A 19,007-nucleotide genomic window follows, 5' to 3' on the forward strand; every position below is an offset into this window, starting at 1 on the left:
AGCCTGACTGGGTTGAAGGCCTTTGGAACATGCTTGCACCAATAAACCCACTGAATTCCCTGCAGACTAGACTCTGGATCGTTATTTCCGGCGAACTGTGTCTGGGAACTGAGAGGGAGGAGGTAGCTGGACCCCTGCCAACACGCCTGCTACCAACACCCTCTCATTGCCCCCTCTGCACATCTCATTCAGGTGGCTTCCTCCTCCTCCAGGCTGCCTGGGACGGGCAGGGGAGCACTGGGAGCACCAGAGGCACCATCTCCGGGAACTCCGTTCCCACACCCAGTGCCATCGCAGGTCCTGCTGACAGGGAGGAGCCATTTCAGGAAAATCCTGCTCTGCCCCTGTGGCCCCGGGGAGCAGGCTCAGTCGCTCTGTGGCAAAGGCGCACGCAGGCCCGTCGGCATGTAGGAGGGGATGGAGCAGGCGCAGTGCAGAGGGATTCCTCACAGAATAATGCTGCCAAACTCCAAGCCTCTGCTGGGCATGTGGGTCCTGCCATTGCCAGGGGCTTCCCATTCAGCCGAATGGGGGCTGCAAGTCATGGGAAAGGCAAAGGGCACCTCCATGACCCCAGGGCGACCTCCCGGCCTAGGTCAAGTCTCTGCTCCGAGGCAGGGAGCATCTCAATTAAACAGCTTCATTTTATCATGGGAAAACCGAGTATTTTCCCCATCTCCTCTTCTGAGCAACTGCTGAGCTGTGTTAGCTGAAATGCCTCAGAAAGTTCAGCCTGAGGCCGACCCCTGGCTGGGGAAATTTCAGCCCCAAACGTTTCAGTCTGACAAAGTTACAAGAACTGAAAACTTCTAAAGGGAAGTGCCAGAGAACTGTAACTGGATGTGGCGCTGCCAGCACCACATGTAATATCACTGTGCCCAGGAGTGGGGTGGGATGGGGCGTTCCTGCTCCCTGGATACGCCGGGGATCTGTCCCAGGGCCTGGGCCCTGTCTGAAGGTGGCTGGGGAGGTGTATCCCAGGCCCGAGTTTGCTAGGAGCATCCCTGGGGATTCATTAGAACAGGCCGGACCATTTGGTGGGATTCACCCCTGGATGCCAGCAGCTCTGGGCACATCGGAGCCAGTTTAGTCCTTTCAGGCTACAAAGGAGCGTGAGGCCTGGCCAGGCCCAACCCTACCTTAAACAGGCTGTAGGCATCAGCCTGAGGGGGGATACAACTGCTAGTCCATCTGCGCCGCCTCCGAACATTACTCCAAACAAAGCCATGGAAGGTAAGAATTGGACCTACTTCTCGCATATTTGATATCTCACTCATGTGTGTATGATCACATTGCATATACACTTGATCTGCGGTGGGATAGCCTCCGTGGGGAAAATTGCGGAGCAAGTTATAGACCTAAAGACAAAAACAGACAACGTCAGTCACAAAACCAAGGCATTAGCTATCCCAGAGCCAGCTCCTGCTCCTCCTCCCACTAACACATCACCCCACAAACCTCCGCTCTTGCCCCAGCCTCATCTCTAGCCTGGACACCTCCCCTCACCCTGCCCAGCACCCAGCCCCATCCCCCATGTAGGCATCTGTAACCCTAAGTGCCCTGTGGCACTATGCCCCATATTCTTCATAGAGATAGTGTAATGATGTGATTATGGCATAACTAAGATGTATTTTAGGCAAAATGGGTCACGTGAGATATCATTGGAAAGGTTATGATTTACTGAATATGATTATCCTATTTGTATGCATGTAACATTTGTGTCTGAAGTTAGCAATATTGACTATGTATCAATGACAAGTGTGTTTACACCTGGGGAATACCCACCAGACAGAATGCAATCCGATTAGATGGCTCACAGTGAGGAAGAGCCATTAGGAAGAACAATAGGTCTTAGAAGATGCTAATCTCCCACCTTCCTGGAAAGCCTTCCTGTGGATGACAGGTTTCAGGGTAGCAGCCGTGTTAGTCTGTATCCTCAAAAAGAACAGGAGTACTTGTGGTACCTTAGAGACTAACAAATTTATTAGAGCATAAGCTTTCGTGGGCTACAACCCACTTCTTTGGATGCATCCGAGAAGTGGGTTGTAGCCCACGAAAGCTTATGCTCTAATAAATTTGTTAGTCTCTAAGGTGCCACAAGTACTCCTGTTCTTCCTGTGGATGCTGCTAATAGACTTTGAGTTATGGCTGCAGGGTCATGTGATCATGACACCTGATACTAGACTCCATGGTAAAATTAGTACTTTTCTACTACTGGGGGTGGGAATCACACTGGAAGACAAAGGATTCCGGCCATACGTAAAACCTATGTAAGGCAGAGAAGTGACATAATTGTAGTTTGTTCTTCGCTGCATCCCCACCCAAGATGACTGCTGTTAACATCTAAGAAAAAGACTGACGGAGGGAAGGACTGAACTCAGGCTGGAAGGTTGACTAGTCTGTGAATAAAATATCTGAAGATTTAAGCTGCAGGCCAGTGCAGTTGGCCTACAAGAATCTCTGCAGTGTGCCTAAAATAACACTCAGGGTGAGAATGTGCTAGTTATAACCAGTTTCTTTGGTATACTAAGCTTAGCTTACGTGTTTGTTTCATTTGCTGGGGAATCTGCTTTGATCTCTTTGCTTGCCCTTATAATCACTTCAAATCTACCTTTTGTAGTTAATAAACTTGTTTTGTTTTGTCTTAACCCAGTGTGTGGAATTCATAACTGGGGGGGCAAAAAGCTGTTTCATATCTCTCCACATTGAGGAAGGGGGCGAATTTCAATGAGCTTACGCTGTATAGTTCTCTGTGCAGTGCAGGGTGGGACAATTTTGGGTTTCTCCTCTAGAGGGGGGTGTGCACTTGAGTGCTGGGCAAATCCTTAGCTGAGCCTTTCCATGCAGAGCTGATTTCAGTGTCTGTGTGTTTCTGCAGATGGGTGTGTCCCTACCTGTGTGTGTGCTGGTAAAATGCAGTCCGAAGCCTGGGGAAGGGCTTGGCTGGCTTGCCCCAGCAATACAGTGTGAAGGGAGCTCATGCTGTGGGTCAGGCGGGCTCAGTGATGTCCCAGTTCCAAGTGGCACCCAGGGGGAACCCATCACAGTGCCCCTCCATGCCAGCTGGCAGAGGCCCACCGTACTATAACTCACCTCAAACTTGACATGCTCACTACCCCCAACACACTGTTGGCAGGATATGTCCCTAGAGAATGTCATGAAAACCATCATATGTGAACTTGGGACTCGCTGCTCCCAAAATCACTGGGTGAGGTATGTACGGGGTGTGTGTAAAGAAGCAGGGATGTGGCGAGAAGCATTTTGTTAACGTGTGTGGGGGAGGCCACACATGCACCACGTCTGCCCTCGCCAAAGGACTGGGGAGTCCCCTGTCTGACTGGCTTGGTTACAGGCAGAGCACAAGGACAGGCAATTTACACACAAGGTGAACAAAGCCATCAGCTATCAGGCAGCAGAGGGACCAAATCAGTGAGCGTACTGCGGGTCCCAATCTGCCCCCAGAAAGGCTTCCTGGTTCTCGAGACACAGGGCTTTAAACTAGGTTCACCGGGGGATGGAGACCTAAGCCCTGAGGTAAGTGGGGCAGTGGGACACCAGGAGGAATCACAAGGAAGAGGGTGAAGTGGGGAGGCCTCTGATTCATACTGAGAAAGCAGGGCAATCGGCTAGTTATCTTAGGTGCCTGTACACGAACGCAAGAAGCCTGAGAAACAAGCAGGAAGAATTGGAAGTCCTGGCACAGTCAAGGAACTATGATGTGACTGGAATAACAGAGACTTAGTGCTCCAGTCATGTGAGTTACCCCACCCGTCATGGATGGGTATAAACTGTTCAGGAGGGGGAGAAAAGGTGGAGGAGTTGCACTGTATGTAAGAGAGCAGTATGACTGCTCAGAGCCCCAGTATGAAACTGCAGAAAAGCCTGTTGAGAGTCTTTGGGTTACATTTAGAGGCGAGAGCAACAAGGGTGATGTCGTGGTGGGCATCTGCTATAGAGCACCAGACCAGGAGGATGAGGTAGACAAGAGTTTCTTCTGACAATTAACAGAAGTTTCCAGATCACAGGCCCTGGTTCTCAAGGGGGACTTCAATCACTGTGACATCTGCTGAGAGAGCAACACAGCAGTGCACAGACAATCCAGGAAGTTTTTGGAGAGTGTTTGGGGACAACATCCTGGTGCAGGTGCTGGAGGAACCAACTAGGGGCGTGCTCCTCTTGACCTGCTGCTCACAAACAGGGAAGAGTCGGTAGGGGAAGTAGAAGTGGGTGGCAACCTGGGCAGCAGTGACCATGAGATGGTTGAGTTCAGGATCCTGACAAAAGGAAGAAAGGAGAGCAGCAGAATACGGACCCTGTACTTCAGAAAAGCAAACTTTGACTCCCTTAGGGAACTGATGGGCAGGATCCCCTGGGAGAATAACAGGAGGGGGAAAGGAGTCCAGGAGAGCTGGCTGTATTTAAAAGAAGCCTTACTGAGGGCGCAGGAACGAACCATCACGATGTCCAGAAAGAATAGTAAATATGGCAGGCGACCAGCTTAGCTTAACAGAGAAATCTTCAGTGAGCTTAAATACAAAAAGGAAGCTTACAAGAAGTGGAAACATGGACAGATGACTAGGGAGGAGTATAAAAATATTGCTCGAGCACGCAGGGATGTAATCAGGAAGGCCAAAGCACAATTGGAGTGTCCGTGTGTGTATGTGAGTTAATAAAGATGAATGTGTGTGTTGTGTTGATTGTGAGAGCAATTTATAGATGTTCTTCAGGTATTACACACAAGAACTGCTCTCAGCCACCTGTGGAAGACGGGCCATCTGAAGCGGGCACATCACCTAGCATCACTTCAAACTGTAAGGCAGTATGGCTTGGAGCACTCTTTAACTTGTTTTGATTATTATTGTGTCAGGGATTGTTGTTTGCACCAATAAAAGGTGCCTTGTTTTGGAAAAGAACACTGCTTGTGTCATTCATTTATTGGAAGGCTGTATCAGTGTCCTCCAGGTATTTCCTCCGTCACCCTGGGAACCCATACATGACAAGAACAGATTGGTGTGATTATAACAGGTGGGCTGTTGTGAGGGAACCCTTGGTAAACCCAGGAGGGGGCAATAGATGGGCTATTTTGGGGGTACCTTAATTCTGTTTTCAGGGTAATAACTGGCCCATCAAGTGCTGTCTCCTGCTGCCCCATGGGGCTTGGGAGGCTTCACTCACTGTGTGCAGAGCCCGTGAGCCCCTGGACGGCAGGCGCCAGTGACGGGCCGAGTGCGATTCTGTATCACCCAGGCAGGGACAATTCCCACAATGCACCTGGCCAGTTGTCCCCTGCTGTACATGGGAGGAAGGAAATTCTCCTGCCCCTGCCCCTGCCCCTGGGGACCAGCTCTACTCTGGAGAGCGAGCTCCGGCTACCCCGGCCATTATCTCAGCTCCTACCCCGGCCATTATCTCAGCTCCAAGCTCCATGTTCCCAGCCGGAGCCGGGGTGAGGGTGCTGGGAGGGGGGCACTACAAGGGCTGATGGGAGAACAGGCAAGGCAAGCGGGGATCCCCCAGAGTTAGGGGGTGTAAAGTGCCATGGGAACAGCCCTCAGACCAGGGGGAGGTGGCCTCGAGGGGTGTCCCCCAGTGATCGTGCATTGCCCCTCCCTGCGAGGGGGGAGGACTCGTCGGGGGGAGGTCCGGGCGACCGGCTCTGGACTCACCATGTCGACACTGAGCTCGGCCTCGGGCTTCATGAGCAGCACGCTCTGATCCACGGCGCGGATGGCGCACAGGGACCCGGGGTCAGCCTGCACCCGCAGCTGGAGCTCTGAGCCCGGTCCTGCGAGAAGGTCAGCTTCACCTGGCGAGGCACAACGTGTCACAGGGGAGGGGGAGAGAGACCCCCCAGGGGCAGGAGGAGACAGGCCTGGGCAGGGGCGGGGGCAGGCACCGAGTGTCACTCTGGCCCCAGGCCCCGCTGGCTGAAGGGCTGGGGCTTTGGGAGTCGGTGCTGGGGGTGGGGGGTTGAGGCAGCCCAGACTCATTGAGCGCCCCCATGGAACGGCTCAGGGAGCTGCAGTTATTCTTGGCCCCCCGAGGGGTGTGTGTGTGTAGGAGGGGCAGGTGGGTAGGAATACGACAGGATCACCAGCCCCACCAGATAAAACTCATGAGTCAGACCCCCCAAAAGTTCTGAGATTCTTGACAAGGACGAAGCCCTGGGCTGCAGTCTGTCTTCTGACTTCTCCGCTCCCCCTGCCCCTCCCAATACCAAGCAGATGCCAGTTGCCGGGGGATGGGGGGGCAGCCGCCATTTCCGAGGGGGGCATTGAAATGCCTCCGGGTAACAGTGCACTGCCTCCCCGGGCTGGGGGGTAGGGGGGCAGAAGGGTCACTCTTACCCCCAGGGCAATGGGTGTGAAGTGAGAGGAGGCAGAAGGACTCAGCCAGGCCCCTACAAGATGGAGGGGAGAGGAGGAGGAGGAATTCTGTATCTTGACCTCCCTAGTCCCAGAGGAGTGGGGCCTTCTCCCCAACTGACCCCTATGTGCAGTGGGGAGGGGGCTGACGGCTGGTCCCTGGCAAAAGCTTTTCTCAATGACAGGGACGTCCCCCTGCTGGCTGCCCAGAGAGGGGAGTCCCAGCCTTCATGAAGGGAGTTTCTACTGCTCATCTGGCTAACAGTGGGAGTCGGCTTCCGGTCCAGAGGAGGAGAGGGGCCCTTCCCCTCATGACACTGGTGCCCCAGTCGACTGGAGGGGCAGCGGCCCCCTTAGAAGCCCTGTAAAGAAATATGGCCAGCTGGCCATCCTTGCAAGCCTCCGGAGGGGAAGCGGGCTCAGACCACCATATCCTGCCTCCTACCCCAGGAATCTCCCAGGGTGAGCAGGGGCAGGCGCGGGTTGGAGGATGGGCAGTGGGTAGGGTTGAGGTGGCAGAAGTTCTGGGGGGTTGGAGGAGCAAGTGGCTGCGGAGACTGGGGAGTGGGGAGGGCTCAGGGCAGCAGGTACCTGCCAGGGAGCCCAGAGGGGGCCGGGGAGGGTCCGGGTCCTGGCCAGTGGGATGAGAGGGACAGAAGCAGGAGCTCTGGGGAGCTGGGGACAGGGAGGCGAGGGGTGGGACAGGCAGGCAGCAGGTACCTGCTGGGCCTGGAGTGAGAGGCTGAGTCCACGGGGGAAACAGGATTGGCTGGGGGAGGCAGGAAGGGTTTGGGGGAGCAGATACTTGCTGTGGCCAGGGAGAGCGGAATGGGAGGGGGGGATGGCAGGCACCTGCGCCTACATTGTGCGGGGGCCGGAGTTCTTCCTGTCACCGCGGGAACGCCTACAGGTGGGGGCGAAATGGTTAGTGATCAATTCACCAGAGCTGGCACTACCGCAACGACCCTGGTGCTGCTGTAAGGCCGGGGAAGGGAGGGGCCGAGGGCACCCAGCGATGCCTCTGCTCAGGGCTCCTGTTATGGGGCAGGGAGTGATTCCCCCACCCCCAAGGCCCCTCTGCCCCATGCTCACCTTGTTCGGGAGGCACTTGGCCATGTGCAGCTGGGTGCGGTCGGCAGCCATCTCGCCATCGGGCAGCACTGTGTAACCCAGCACCATGGCAGCGGGAGCCAGGTCAGCACCGACGGGCAGCTCCACGGAGAAGGAGCCCTTCAGCCCTAGGGACGGTGGGAAACACCCAGGGGAAGTCAGGCCCAGCCAGCAGAGCCCCCTCCCCCAGCCCGGCCCAGCTCAAGGGGCTCAATCCCCAGTTTCCCCCTGGGCACCCCCTATCTGCACAGACCCCTCCCCCCACACTTACCAGCCCCCTCTCTGAGGTCCAGCCCCTTGTGGAGGATACTGGCAATGGCTCCCTTGGCCACGACCTGCGGAGGAGGAGACGGGGGTTACTGAGCTGTGTGACGCTGTGTGGAATCTGGGAGACACTTTATGGTATTGTTGGTACCAACATTATAAAATTGCAGGGAATCTGACCAGATATACCATGGAAGGTGTCTGTGGAAATGGTGTGATTTGCCAAGTATGAGGATCTTGTTTATATGTTTGTATCACCTTTGTATTGTGTTCTAGGTCTGTGTGGTACATCTGTATTTCAAAACTCAGGCTGTGGTTCTGGGTGACACCCCCAGACAGATTGGCATCAGCACTGCCGAGCCTTTTCGATGGCTCATCATGGGTCATAGCCCGACAGTGAACCTATTGAAAGGAACTAGGGGATACACCTTAGGAGCCAGCAAGGCATGTAGGGGCAGGCTGGTGGACAGAGAACTCTAAGGCTTTTCCATGCCATGTGCTGTGCAGCTTGTGTTTGGGATAAAGGAAGTACCAGTTGCATGGCAAAAGGAATATAAAGGGCAGCTGCGTCTTCTCCATTTTGTCTCCATTCCTGCTTCTTACCTCAGGAGTAACTTTTCTACAAATGAAGCACTGAACAAAGGACTGAATGACACATTCAAGCTGAGGATCTGTTCCAAAGGGACTTCAAGCCAGCAAACTCACCAATACTGCTCAGAACCTGATATATGCACTTTGAAGTCTCTGTTTGTATGTGATTGTTTTACCATTTAACAACTCTCTTCTTGTTCTTTCTTTTTTCCTTATAACAAACCTTTTGTTTCAGACACTAAAGGACTGGCTGGCAGCGTGATATTTTGGGTAAAATCCAAACTAATATTGGCTTGGTGACATGGCTGACCCTTTGGGGTCAGAAGAACATTTTGTATAGTGAGCAGAGGTTTTAAATGACTTCTCACTGTCCTGGACCTAGGTGCTGATTGGAAGCCAGAGAACTGGAATGCAGTAAAGGGGGTTGTGTGATTTCTTTTTTAGCTTCTTGATAACCAGAGTGGGGAAACAGGAGCAGTTTGCGACTGGTTGGTGAGTCCAACTTCAGTGTGAACCACCAGTTTTGGGAGAATCTGCTGTTTTTTTGCAGCCTGCCCTGACCTTGGCATTTCCAGTGAGGGCTGCCCCAGGCACACTGGGTTACAAGCTGATGCTGTACAGGGGGCTGACAAACGCCCCGACGTGGGGGTGGCCACGCAGGCTGGAGTCAGGCCAGGGTGCGGCCTCTCCTCCCCATGGACTGAGCCAGCAGAGGTGCGGGTGCAAGTAAGTACATTCAGGCAGGTATCCCATTCCCCAGCCCCCCCAGGCCAGCCAGCCCCCGCTTTGGGGCCAGATTGGAACCAGAGCCCCTAGTGGGGAAAGGGGAAAAGCCCCACCCTGATCTAGCCCCGCCCTTGTAATTCAAAGGAACCGTTCGATTCCCCACTGCTCTCCTGTGGGGATACAGCGCTGATAGCGCACCTCATGCTCACACACACACACACACGCTTTAGTCTTCCAGGACGGGCTCACCAGGAAGATGAAATCCAGGCTCCTGGACCCTAGGGCCTCCTTAGCAATGACATAATCCACCTGGAGCTGCTGGGCCTGGTCGCAGGACAGCACGCCTCCCAGCGAGCGGATCTTCAGGAAACTCTGGCTCTTGGAGTAGAAGGGCTCCAGGTGACGATCGGCATCCTGGTAACTGGGAGAGACTCTTCCATACACAGAGCTGCGATCCACCTGCTTGAAGCGCCCCTGTGGGACAGAGAGAGCGATGGGGCTTGCCGGGGTGCAGAGCACGCAGCACAGGGCAGGAATGCAGCCGGGGCAGGCCAGGCTCCGATGCTGCCAGCTGAGTTCATCCCCATGGTCCCTCGCCCTGCGACCGTAAGAGTGACATGGAAAACCCCAGCAGTTCGAATGGGGCAGCCCGACAGCAGCAATGGGGCAGCCCCTGAACTGAGCTGCCTGAAGGGGGCAACCTTCCAAACTAAACCCCACCCCAAATATTAATGAGAAGAGAAGTGGTGGCACTAAGATGCCGTTTGCATCACCCCATTGATGGCTCTGCTGGTGGGTTCTGAGCCTCCCCCCCCCCACCGTCTGTCCTGGCTATTCAGCCTGCAAGCGCTTTGAGCAGGGCCTTTCTACTCTTAGTGTGTGTAGCACCCAGCACCATGGGGCCCCGATCCTGGCTGTTCCTTAGGCACCACTGTAATAAACATCAACAATCACAGACACAGTAACAGAGACTGGAGGGCAGGGGCCCCACTGGGGCTCGGAGGCCCGTCACTTACCTTCAGAGTGACCCACCCGGTCCAGCTGGAGGTGTCCAGCTCGAAGGAGGCTCTGCCAGACTCGTCGGTCAGGAAGGTCTGGTTCTTATTCTTATCCCCATAGCTAACAAAGAGCTGCAGCTTCTCAGTCTTCAGCACAGAGCCACCTGCTGCCTTCAGAAGCATCTGAGCCAGGAGAGAAAGGGGCAGATCATAGGTGAAAGGAAGCCGGTGCAGTCCGGTACGGCGTACCAGCAAGAGCCAGTATGCTGTGATGGACTAGAGCAGCTTCCATGGTGGTTATTTAAAGGGCCCAGGACTCCAGCCGCTGCGGGGAGCCCCGGGCCCTGTAAAGCGCCTCTGGAGCACTGGCAGCCAGGCTCGGGAGGGGATTTAAAGGGCCCGGTGCTCCGGTCGCTGCTTTAATTCGCCCCTGAGCCCTGGGGCTCCCAGCCACCTCTGCAGCTGATAGCTCCGTGGTGATTTAAAGGCCCTGGGGCTCCCAGCCACAGCCGGAGCCCCAGGGCCTTTAAATCTTGAAAGGCCCCGCCTCTTCCAGTTGAGGCCACACCCCCGCTCAGGACTCCGGTGTACTGGTAAGTCCTTTAAGTTACTTTCACCCCTGGGGCAGACGCACCACTCAAGGGAGCAGACTCCTGGGAGAGGGGAGGACTGGAACAGCAGGGGATGCTGGGGTCAGCACTGAGGGTTACCGATAATCCCGTTACCTTGCCAGTGTAGGGGATTCCAGCCTTGTAGGTATCGTCATCGTCCTCAAAGGTCACTGTAGCGATTTCAGACACGATGTCACAGCTCTTGGTTGCGTTGAGCTCCACCCCTAGCAGGAGAGGAAGGGACGATAGGAGGAAGGTGCCAGGAGCGAGACCAGAGCTCAGGCTAAGTCCCAGATTTCTCTCCACAAACAAGCCACACGGCCCTTTCTACCCCCTGTAGCTTTGGGCTGGAGGGTGCAATTTAGGGGAGAATTTGGGGGGAGGGGTTCAACTGGGGTTGGAGAATGTTTTCCTGGGGAATTTGGAAACTAAAAAATTTAGATAAACTTTCCCATCGGTCTTAATCCATCAGCAATTTCACCTCCTCCCTGGAACAACCTACAACCCCCCAAATGTTTGGCTTGCTGCGTGGGTGAAAAGGGGTAACAAATGCGTGTGGTGTGAGTGAGCACGCATGTGCATGTCTGTATGTGTGTTCAAGAGTGCGTGTGTGCATGGGGCTGCACCCATCAGTGTGTGTCTCAGACTGAGGACGTGTGTATCTGTGGATGTGCTCATGTCCTGGAGTACGTGTTTGGTCCCACCTGTCCCCTCCTCCACTAGAGAGGCCTTGGCCTGGAGACTCATCTCGTAGCCAGAGTGAGTCAGGTTGAAGGGAGCCGTCCCCACCTCTCTGGAAAAGCAGCCATTTTGGTCAGTCTGGAGGGAGAGAATCACAGCCCGTTAGCAGCAGCTCTGCCCTGCAGATGTCAGCTCAGCAGGTCTCTAATCGGGCTCCGCCTGGTTAGTGCTGGGACGGGAAACACTCAAAGAAAACCTGGGTGCTGAAGTCAGCAGCAGGGGGCGCTCTCACCTTGGAGTCAGCCCTGACTCCGGTATCCCAGCGTGGTGCTAGGGGGCGCTGTGCTGCAGGAGCTGCTGTCTTTGGATAAATGTGAAACGGAGGCCTTGGCCACTCATGACCATCACATAGGAGGGATATTTTCTGCCTTTGTATCTATCCCTTTCCTAATGGTTCCAAGCATTCTGTTAGCATTTTTGACTGCCATTGCACATTGAGTGGATGTTTTCAGAGAACTATCCACAATGACTCCAAGATCTCTTTCTTGAGTGGTAACAGCTAATTTAGACACCCTCATATTGTATGTATAGTTGGGATTATGTTTTCCAATGTGCATTACTTTGCATTGATCAACATTGAATTTCATCTGCCATTTTGTTGCCTAGTCACCCAGTTTTGTGAGATCCCTTTGTAACTCTTCGCAGTCTGCTTTGGACTTAACTATCTTGAGTAGTTGTATCATCTGCAAATTTTGCCACCTCAGTGTTCACCTTGTTTTCAAGATCATATATGAATATGTTGAACATCACTGGTCTCAGTACAGATCCTTGAAGGACCCTGCTATTTACCTCCCTGCATTCTGAAAACTGACCATTTATTCCTACCGTTTGTCTCCTATCTTCTAAGCAGTTACTGATAGATGAAAGAACCCTCCCACTTTTCATAGAATCATAGAATATCAAGGTTGGAAGGGACCTCAGGAGGTCATCTAGTCCAACCCCCTGCTCAAAGCAGGACCAATCCCCAACTAAATCAGTTTTCACATGACTGTGTACTTTGCTTAAAAGCTGATGGTGAGGAACCTTGCCAAAGGCTTTCTGAAAGTCCAAGTATATTATTTTGACTGGATCACCCTTGTCCACATGTTTGTTGAGTCCCTCAAAGAATTTGAATAGATTGCTGAGGCATGATTTCCCTTTACAAAAGCTGTGTTGACTCTTCCAACATATTGTATTCATCTATGTGTACGGTAATTTTGTTCTTTACTATAGTTTAAATCATTTGCCTGGTACTGAAGTTAGGATTACTGGCCTGTAATTGCCAGGATTGCCTCTGGAGCCTTTTTAACAAAGTAAGCATTACATTAGCTACCCTCCAGTCATCAGCACAGAGGCTGATTTAAGGGATAGGTTACATACCACAGATGGTAGTTTTGTAATTTCGTATTTGACTTCCTTCAGAACACCTGACTCAGTACCATCACTTGGGTGGTTTATTATGTTTTAATTCATCAGTTTGTTCCAAAACCTCTGTGACAGAATGTACCCCTGTGTTCACACCCTTCACACCATTGTAATCATTTTTGTACAAGACATGTTTTGTAAGTTATCATTTGAATAGTCATAATTTGCTGGTCAGTATTGTCCTGATAAAATATTTGTGGCAACATTGTGTAAGGTAAAGCTGTAAGATTGCCCGATATGATGTTATTAACGCAGGTTCCAAACCCACGGCCCTGGCTAAACTGAAATTGGCAAACAGGTCTGTCCTAAACAAAGGAATGTGTGCTCTGCTTCATTGGCATTTAAGCAGGAAGCAGAGTCATCAAGCAGGAAGGGAAACAAAGAATGCTCAAACAGGTGAGGAAAAGCCAGCAGGGCACATCCTACCACACAGACTCTTTGGCTTTGCCTACACTAGCACTTTTGTCAGTAAAACTTTTGTCAGTCAGGGGTGTGAAAAAAAACAACACACCCTGACCAACAAAATTTTACTGACAAAAGCCCCGGTGTGGACAGCGCTATGTTGGCAGGAGATGCTTTCCCAGCGATGAAGTGTTTAGTGATGTTGGCAGGAGAGCTCTCTCCCACCAGCACAGAGCAGCTACACAGGAGACCTTTACAGCAGTGCAGCTGCAGTGGTACAACTCTGCCGCTATAAGGTCTGTAGTGTAGACGTCGCCTTTGTCTCCTGGTGCCGAGCTGGAAAGGTTTTTCAAGAGAGGGACTGAACTATAAAAACAGGGACAAACACCCCAAGTACCCCCCCCCATGCCCATCATATTCATTGCACCTGACGTAACAAAGGAAGCATTCATTGGTCGTCCTGAGGTCTCTTCCAACCCTAATATTCTATGAGTCTATGACCCTGGGAGAAGGGGTTCTGACCTACAAAGTTCAGTCAGTAAGACTGCTGAAAGCATGTGGTGAGAAACGTTGCTTAAATGTGATGTAGTTTGTTAAGATAGGTAATAGTAAACATCTTACCTTAATTTTTACTGTAAGCATTTCTGACTTTTATGCCTCATTACTTGTACTCAATGCAAATCTCTCTGTGTAGTTAACAATATTGTTTTATTGTTTTATCTAATCCAGTGTGTTTAAATTGAAGTGTCTGGGTAACTCCATTTGGGGCGACAAGACGTGTGCATGTTATTCTCTTAAAGGAATAATGGCCTTAATATATGGTAACTTCTATTGTCTAGGAGAAGGCTGGGCAGACAGGACAGACCTTTCTGGAGGAAGATCTGGGGCTGGGGGTTGTTGGGGTCGCCCTACAGTATAACCCAGGCTGGCAAGAGCCAGAGTGTAACCCAAGAGTGGCAGGCAGGCTGCAGTCACACACAGATGCTTAGGGAGTTGCTTGTTTGTGAGCGGTCCAAGTGGGAGCTGTTTGTGTGCGGTCCAGGTGGGAGCTACTTCAGCAAGGCATCGTAAGGCACTCAAGGTGGGAGGGCAGGGGTGACACAGCAGCTCATTAGTCTGGATTGTGCCCTTGCGTGTCACAATCTCTAATGACAGTTCAATCTGGGAAAGTTCCTCAGATTTGTCACCTAAAAGGAATGGCTCAGGTGTGGGAATGTCCCACACATGCTCTGCAATGAAGATTGATGCAAAGAATTCATTTAACTTTTCCACAACAGTCTTGTCTTTGTTGAGTGCTCCTTTAGCACAGATCCCCACTGTGGTGGGGCGATTACCCCACACCTAGAGAGACTGGGCTGCGGCAGGCCTAGGCGCCTGCGTAGACACGCGGCCAATCAGGGAAGGGCTTACAGAGGGCCAATCAGAAGGCAGATTGTAGCCAGCCAATCAGGGCCCGGCTTAGCCATATAAAAGGCTGCCCAGAGCAGGAGCAGTCAGTCTGTCCCAGGCCTTCAGAGGGGAAGGTCTATCTCCAGAGCTGGGAGGCCAGCACCTCGGACAGCGCAGTGCAGGCCAGCCTGAGAGTGGGAGAAGGCCCTACTCCATAGCCTGCTAGGCGGCAGGCCTGGGAGGAGGAGGCCTAGCGTAGCGAAGGGCTGTTGGGGAAGCGGTCCAGAGGGATAGTCAGAGGAGTAAGGAGAAGGAAGACAGTGAGACTGTCACACGAGGGCCTCTGGACCGGGACTCAGAGTAGTGGGCGGGCCTGAGTCCCCCCCCCTCCCCTTTTTCCCCCTTTTGTTTGCTGTGCTACCCCACGCACAGCCACGGGCTGCAGGGAGCGGCCGGTCAGAACCACACCAGATCCTAGCCGGTAAGGATTGGACTCGAAGGTGTGGGGCTGTTGTTTATCCCCTCCCCCCCCGGAAGGGGGTGTGATTGGACAAAGGGACACTGTCGGAGGGCAGTGCTCCGGAAGAGGATGCCGACGTCGGGAGCAACGCAAGTCCGTGCACCCCACAGAGGCGAGACGACAGGCGGAACGCCACCCAAAGAGGGCGCTCTACTGGCGCAAAACTAATTCCCCGAAGCGGCCAGGAGGAGGTGCCACAGCGGTGAGCCACCGACCCTGTCACACGTGGTGGAGAATGCGGGCATAGCGGTCCGCCCCTGATACGAGGGGCCAGCGCCAAGACTGCGGACTATTGCCCAGAGCAGTGTCTTGCGCAGACAGACGGTCGACCCAGATTGTGGGTACAGACCCGGACCCACCAAAGGGGTCCAGAGTGAGGGGATTGAACCGGGAGTAACCCGCTGAACCCCAACATGGAGGCTGAGAAGTTATTAAAATGGCTGCTAGAGAAGCAGCAAGAGCAGTCGGCCCAGCAGCACCAGCAGCAGATGCAAATGCTGCAGCAGATGACCACTCAGCAGCAGCTGATGATGACTCAGCACCAAAAGAATCAGCAGCAGCTCCTCCGAGAGTTGGCCACCCAGCAGCGGGTGCAGCAGGAACATTTGGTGCAACAGATGGCCGCACTGTTACGGCCGGCAGGAGGCACCCCTGCCGCCCCCCCATGGGAACCGGACTGGGGGATACCCCAGGGGCACTACCGATACGCCTCACCAAGATGGGGCCCGAGGATGACCCAGAGGCCTATCTGGTCACATTTGAGCGGGTGGCGACTGCTGCCCGGTGGCCCTCAGAACATTGGGCCACGTTACTAGCCCCTTATTTGACGGGGCAGGCTCAGGCCGCATATCGGAGCCTCGACCCCCGGGAAGCACTCGAGTACGCCCGAGTCAAGGCGGCCATCCTAGACCATACCGGCATTAGCCCAGAGACCTACCGACAGCGTCTCCGTAAAGAACAATATCCTCCGGGGGCCCGACCCCGCGCCGTGGCCGAACGCATCCGGGACCACTGCTGGAGATGGTTGGACCCAGAGGGCCTGACGGGACCCCAGGTGGTGGAGCTGGTGGCCTTAGAGCAGTTCACCCAGATCCTACCCCCGGGAGGGAGGGCCTGGGTGCGACGGCATCGACCGGCCACCCTCTCCGCAGCAGTGGCCTTAATGGAGGACTACTTATCCGCCGACGGGGCAGAGGCACCACCCCGAGCAGCCGAGAGCCTTGGTCGCAAGGGCGGCGCAGAGAAGGGGAACCCTCGTGGGACGGGAGCCTCTGGACCACTGGCAGGCAACAGCCATCGGCACCCGAGACCCCCCAACCCTGAACCCCGACCCAAGTTATGGCCGATGGCGACTCGGAGGGAGCAACAGCCCCCGGAGCGAACAGGCCCCCCCGGAGGAGGCCCAAGCCCGGCCGAAACCCGAGAGAGGTGCTGGGGCTGTGGTCAAGAGGGACATCTCCGGCGAGATTGCCCTTTTATGGACTGCAGCTACGGGCAGGCCTGGATGGCCAGACAACGGGCACGGCAGAAAGGGGTAAGAAAATTGATAGTCCCGGTCCAGGTTGAAGGGAACCCCACCAATGCCCTCGTAGATTCGGGGTGTAGTCAGACCCTCATACGAGAGGGGCTGGTCCCGAACCTCAATCTTTCGGGGCCCCCGATCTACCTGCAGTGTGTGCATGGAGACATCCGCCAGTATCCCACAGCCTGGGTCAAGATGGGAGTAGGCGGCCGAGAGGAGGGTCTCCGAGTAGGAGTGGCCCCTAGGCTGGCCTACCCGGTGGTGTTGGGACGAGATTGGCCCGGCTTCGGAGAGGTCCTCCTAAGATATCAGCCACCCAAGCCCCGACCAGACAGGACTATAGCACCGGGAACGGGGCTGCTTGGGAGCAGGCTAAGGGATGACCCCGGTGAGGGGACCTCCTCGACGGCGGAGACCCCTGCGAGTTGTCCGGGAGACAGACCCCGTTCGGTGGAGGACGCCCGGGTAGAGTTAGAGCACGACGGGGACTTCTTACGTGAGCAACGGGAAGACCCAACCCTAAGCCGAGCCTGGGAACAAGCCACCAACCCGGGTGTTGAGGGGGACGGGACGGTACGGACTCCGCAGGGCCCCTGCTTTGAGGTATGGCAGGACCGCCTGTACCGAATAGCGCAGGAACCCCAGACCCGAGAGACGTTCCGCCAGCTGTTGGTCCCCCGGAGACTGCGAGCCGGCCTCCTCCACTTAGCCCACGCGAACCCTTGGGCTGGACACCTGGGACGCGAGAAGACCCTACAGAGGGTGGCCCGCCGGTTTTTCTGGCCAGGCATCCACCGGGAAGTGGCAGACTTTTGCGCCTCGTGCCCAGAATGCCAGCGAGCCGGACCGAAAGGGTTAGCTCCTGCACCCCTGGTACCCATGCCAGTCGTGGGGGTACCCTTTGAACGGATCGGGATGGACCTCGTCGGCCCCCTTGAGCGAAGCAAGACAGGGAACCGCTTTATACTAGTAGTCGTGGACTACGCAACACGCTACCCTGAAGCCGTTCCCCTAAAGACAGCGACAGCACCGACCATTGCGGGTGAACTGGTAAAGATTTTCGCCCGGGTGGGGATACCCGGTGAAATATTGACGGATCAGGGCACCAATGTGTCCTCCAAGTTAATAGCCGAGCTATGTCGCCTCCTCCATATCCGGACCCTCCGGACATTGGTGTACCACCCGCAGACCGATGGCTTGGTAGAGCGGTTCAATGGTACACTAAAAGCCATGTTGCGGAAGTTTGTGGAGGAGGACCCCTCACATTGGGACACCTTGTTGCCGGCCCTGTTGTTTGCAATAAGAGAGGTACCACAGGCCTCGACGGGGTTCTCGCCCTTCGAGCTCCTATACGGCAGGCAGCCCAGAGGAATATTGGACCTCCTGAAAGAGGAGTGGGAAACACAGGAAACACGGGTCCTTGGGACCACACAATACGTGCTACAGCTCCGGGAGCGACTCCAAACGTTAGGGGCCTTCGCCCGTGAAAACCTGGAACGGGCCCAGGCAGGTCAGGAGCGCCTCTATAATCGAAGGGCTAGAGGGAGGAAGTTCGCCCCAGGCGATAGGGTGTTGCTGTTGCTGCCCTCTTCCGAGTCGAAGCTCCTGGCCAAATGGCAGGGTCCCTACGAAGTGATCCGACGAGTGGGACCAGTTGATTACGAGGTCCGACTACCTGGTCGACGCAAAGAGACCCGTATTTACCATATTAATCTCCTAAAGGCCTGGAAGACCCGGGAAGCCATGTTCATCGGCCCGTCCACCCCAGAGTCGGAACTTGGACCCCTAGCAGGAGATCTTCCCGGCCCCGGACCGGCTGTGGTGGGGTCAGGCCTCGACCCCAGACAGAGAAGACAACTGCAACAGATGGTGGAGAAGTTCTCAGATGTATTATCGGCCCGCCCAGGCCGGACGACCCTAATGAGTCATCATATTGCCACAGACCCCGGGAAGAGAGTGACGGACAACCATCGACCGTTACCCAAGAAAATGTGGGACACCGTCCGGCGGGAGGTGGAGACGATGTTGGAGATGGGAGTGGTAGAAGAATCGACGAGCGAGTGGCGAAGCCCTATCGTCTTAGTACCGAAACCAGATGGGGCGACCCGGTTTTGCATCGACTTCAGAAAAGTCAACGCTATCTCTCGTTCTTCTTCGAGTGCTTGCTCATATCCATTCCATTAGGTGTGTGCGCGCCGCGTGCACGATCGTCGGAAGATTTTCTACCCTAGCAACACCGGCGGGTCGGCTGTGGAGCCCCCTAGAGTGGCGCCTTCATGGCGCTGAATATATACCCCAGCCGACCCGGCGCCCCCTCAGTTCCTTCTTACCACCCCTGACGGTCATTGGAACTGTGGAGCGCTG

At 54.6% G+C, this 19,007-nt stretch overlaps 1 protein-coding gene across 1 annotated transcript in view; it reads right to left on the minus strand.

Annotated features, from left to right (window-relative positions):
• The window catches only part of LOC128829046 (alpha-2-macroglobulin-like protein 1), a 69,065-nt gene that overhangs the window by 35,881 nt on the left and 14,177 nt on the right, over positions 1–19,007 (minus strand). Inside the window, 9 exon segments of the mRNA XM_054014165.1 lie at positions 1,140–1,358; positions 5,667–5,785; positions 5,788–5,806; positions 7,458–7,603; positions 7,747–7,810; positions 9,306–9,530; positions 10,073–10,237; positions 10,780–10,889; positions 11,370–11,484. Of these exon segments, the coding sequence (XP_053870140.1) occupies positions 1,140–1,358; positions 5,667–5,785; positions 5,788–5,806; positions 7,458–7,603; positions 7,747–7,810; positions 9,306–9,530; positions 10,073–10,237; positions 10,780–10,889; positions 11,370–11,484 (1,182 nt within the window).

The sequence above is a fragment of the Malaclemys terrapin genome, chromosome 25, assembly GCF_027887155.1.
Source record: "Malaclemys terrapin pileata isolate rMalTer1 chromosome 25, rMalTer1.hap1, whole genome shotgun sequence".
NCBI classification, from domain to species: domain Eukaryota; kingdom Metazoa; phylum Chordata; order Testudines; family Emydidae; genus Malaclemys; species Malaclemys terrapin.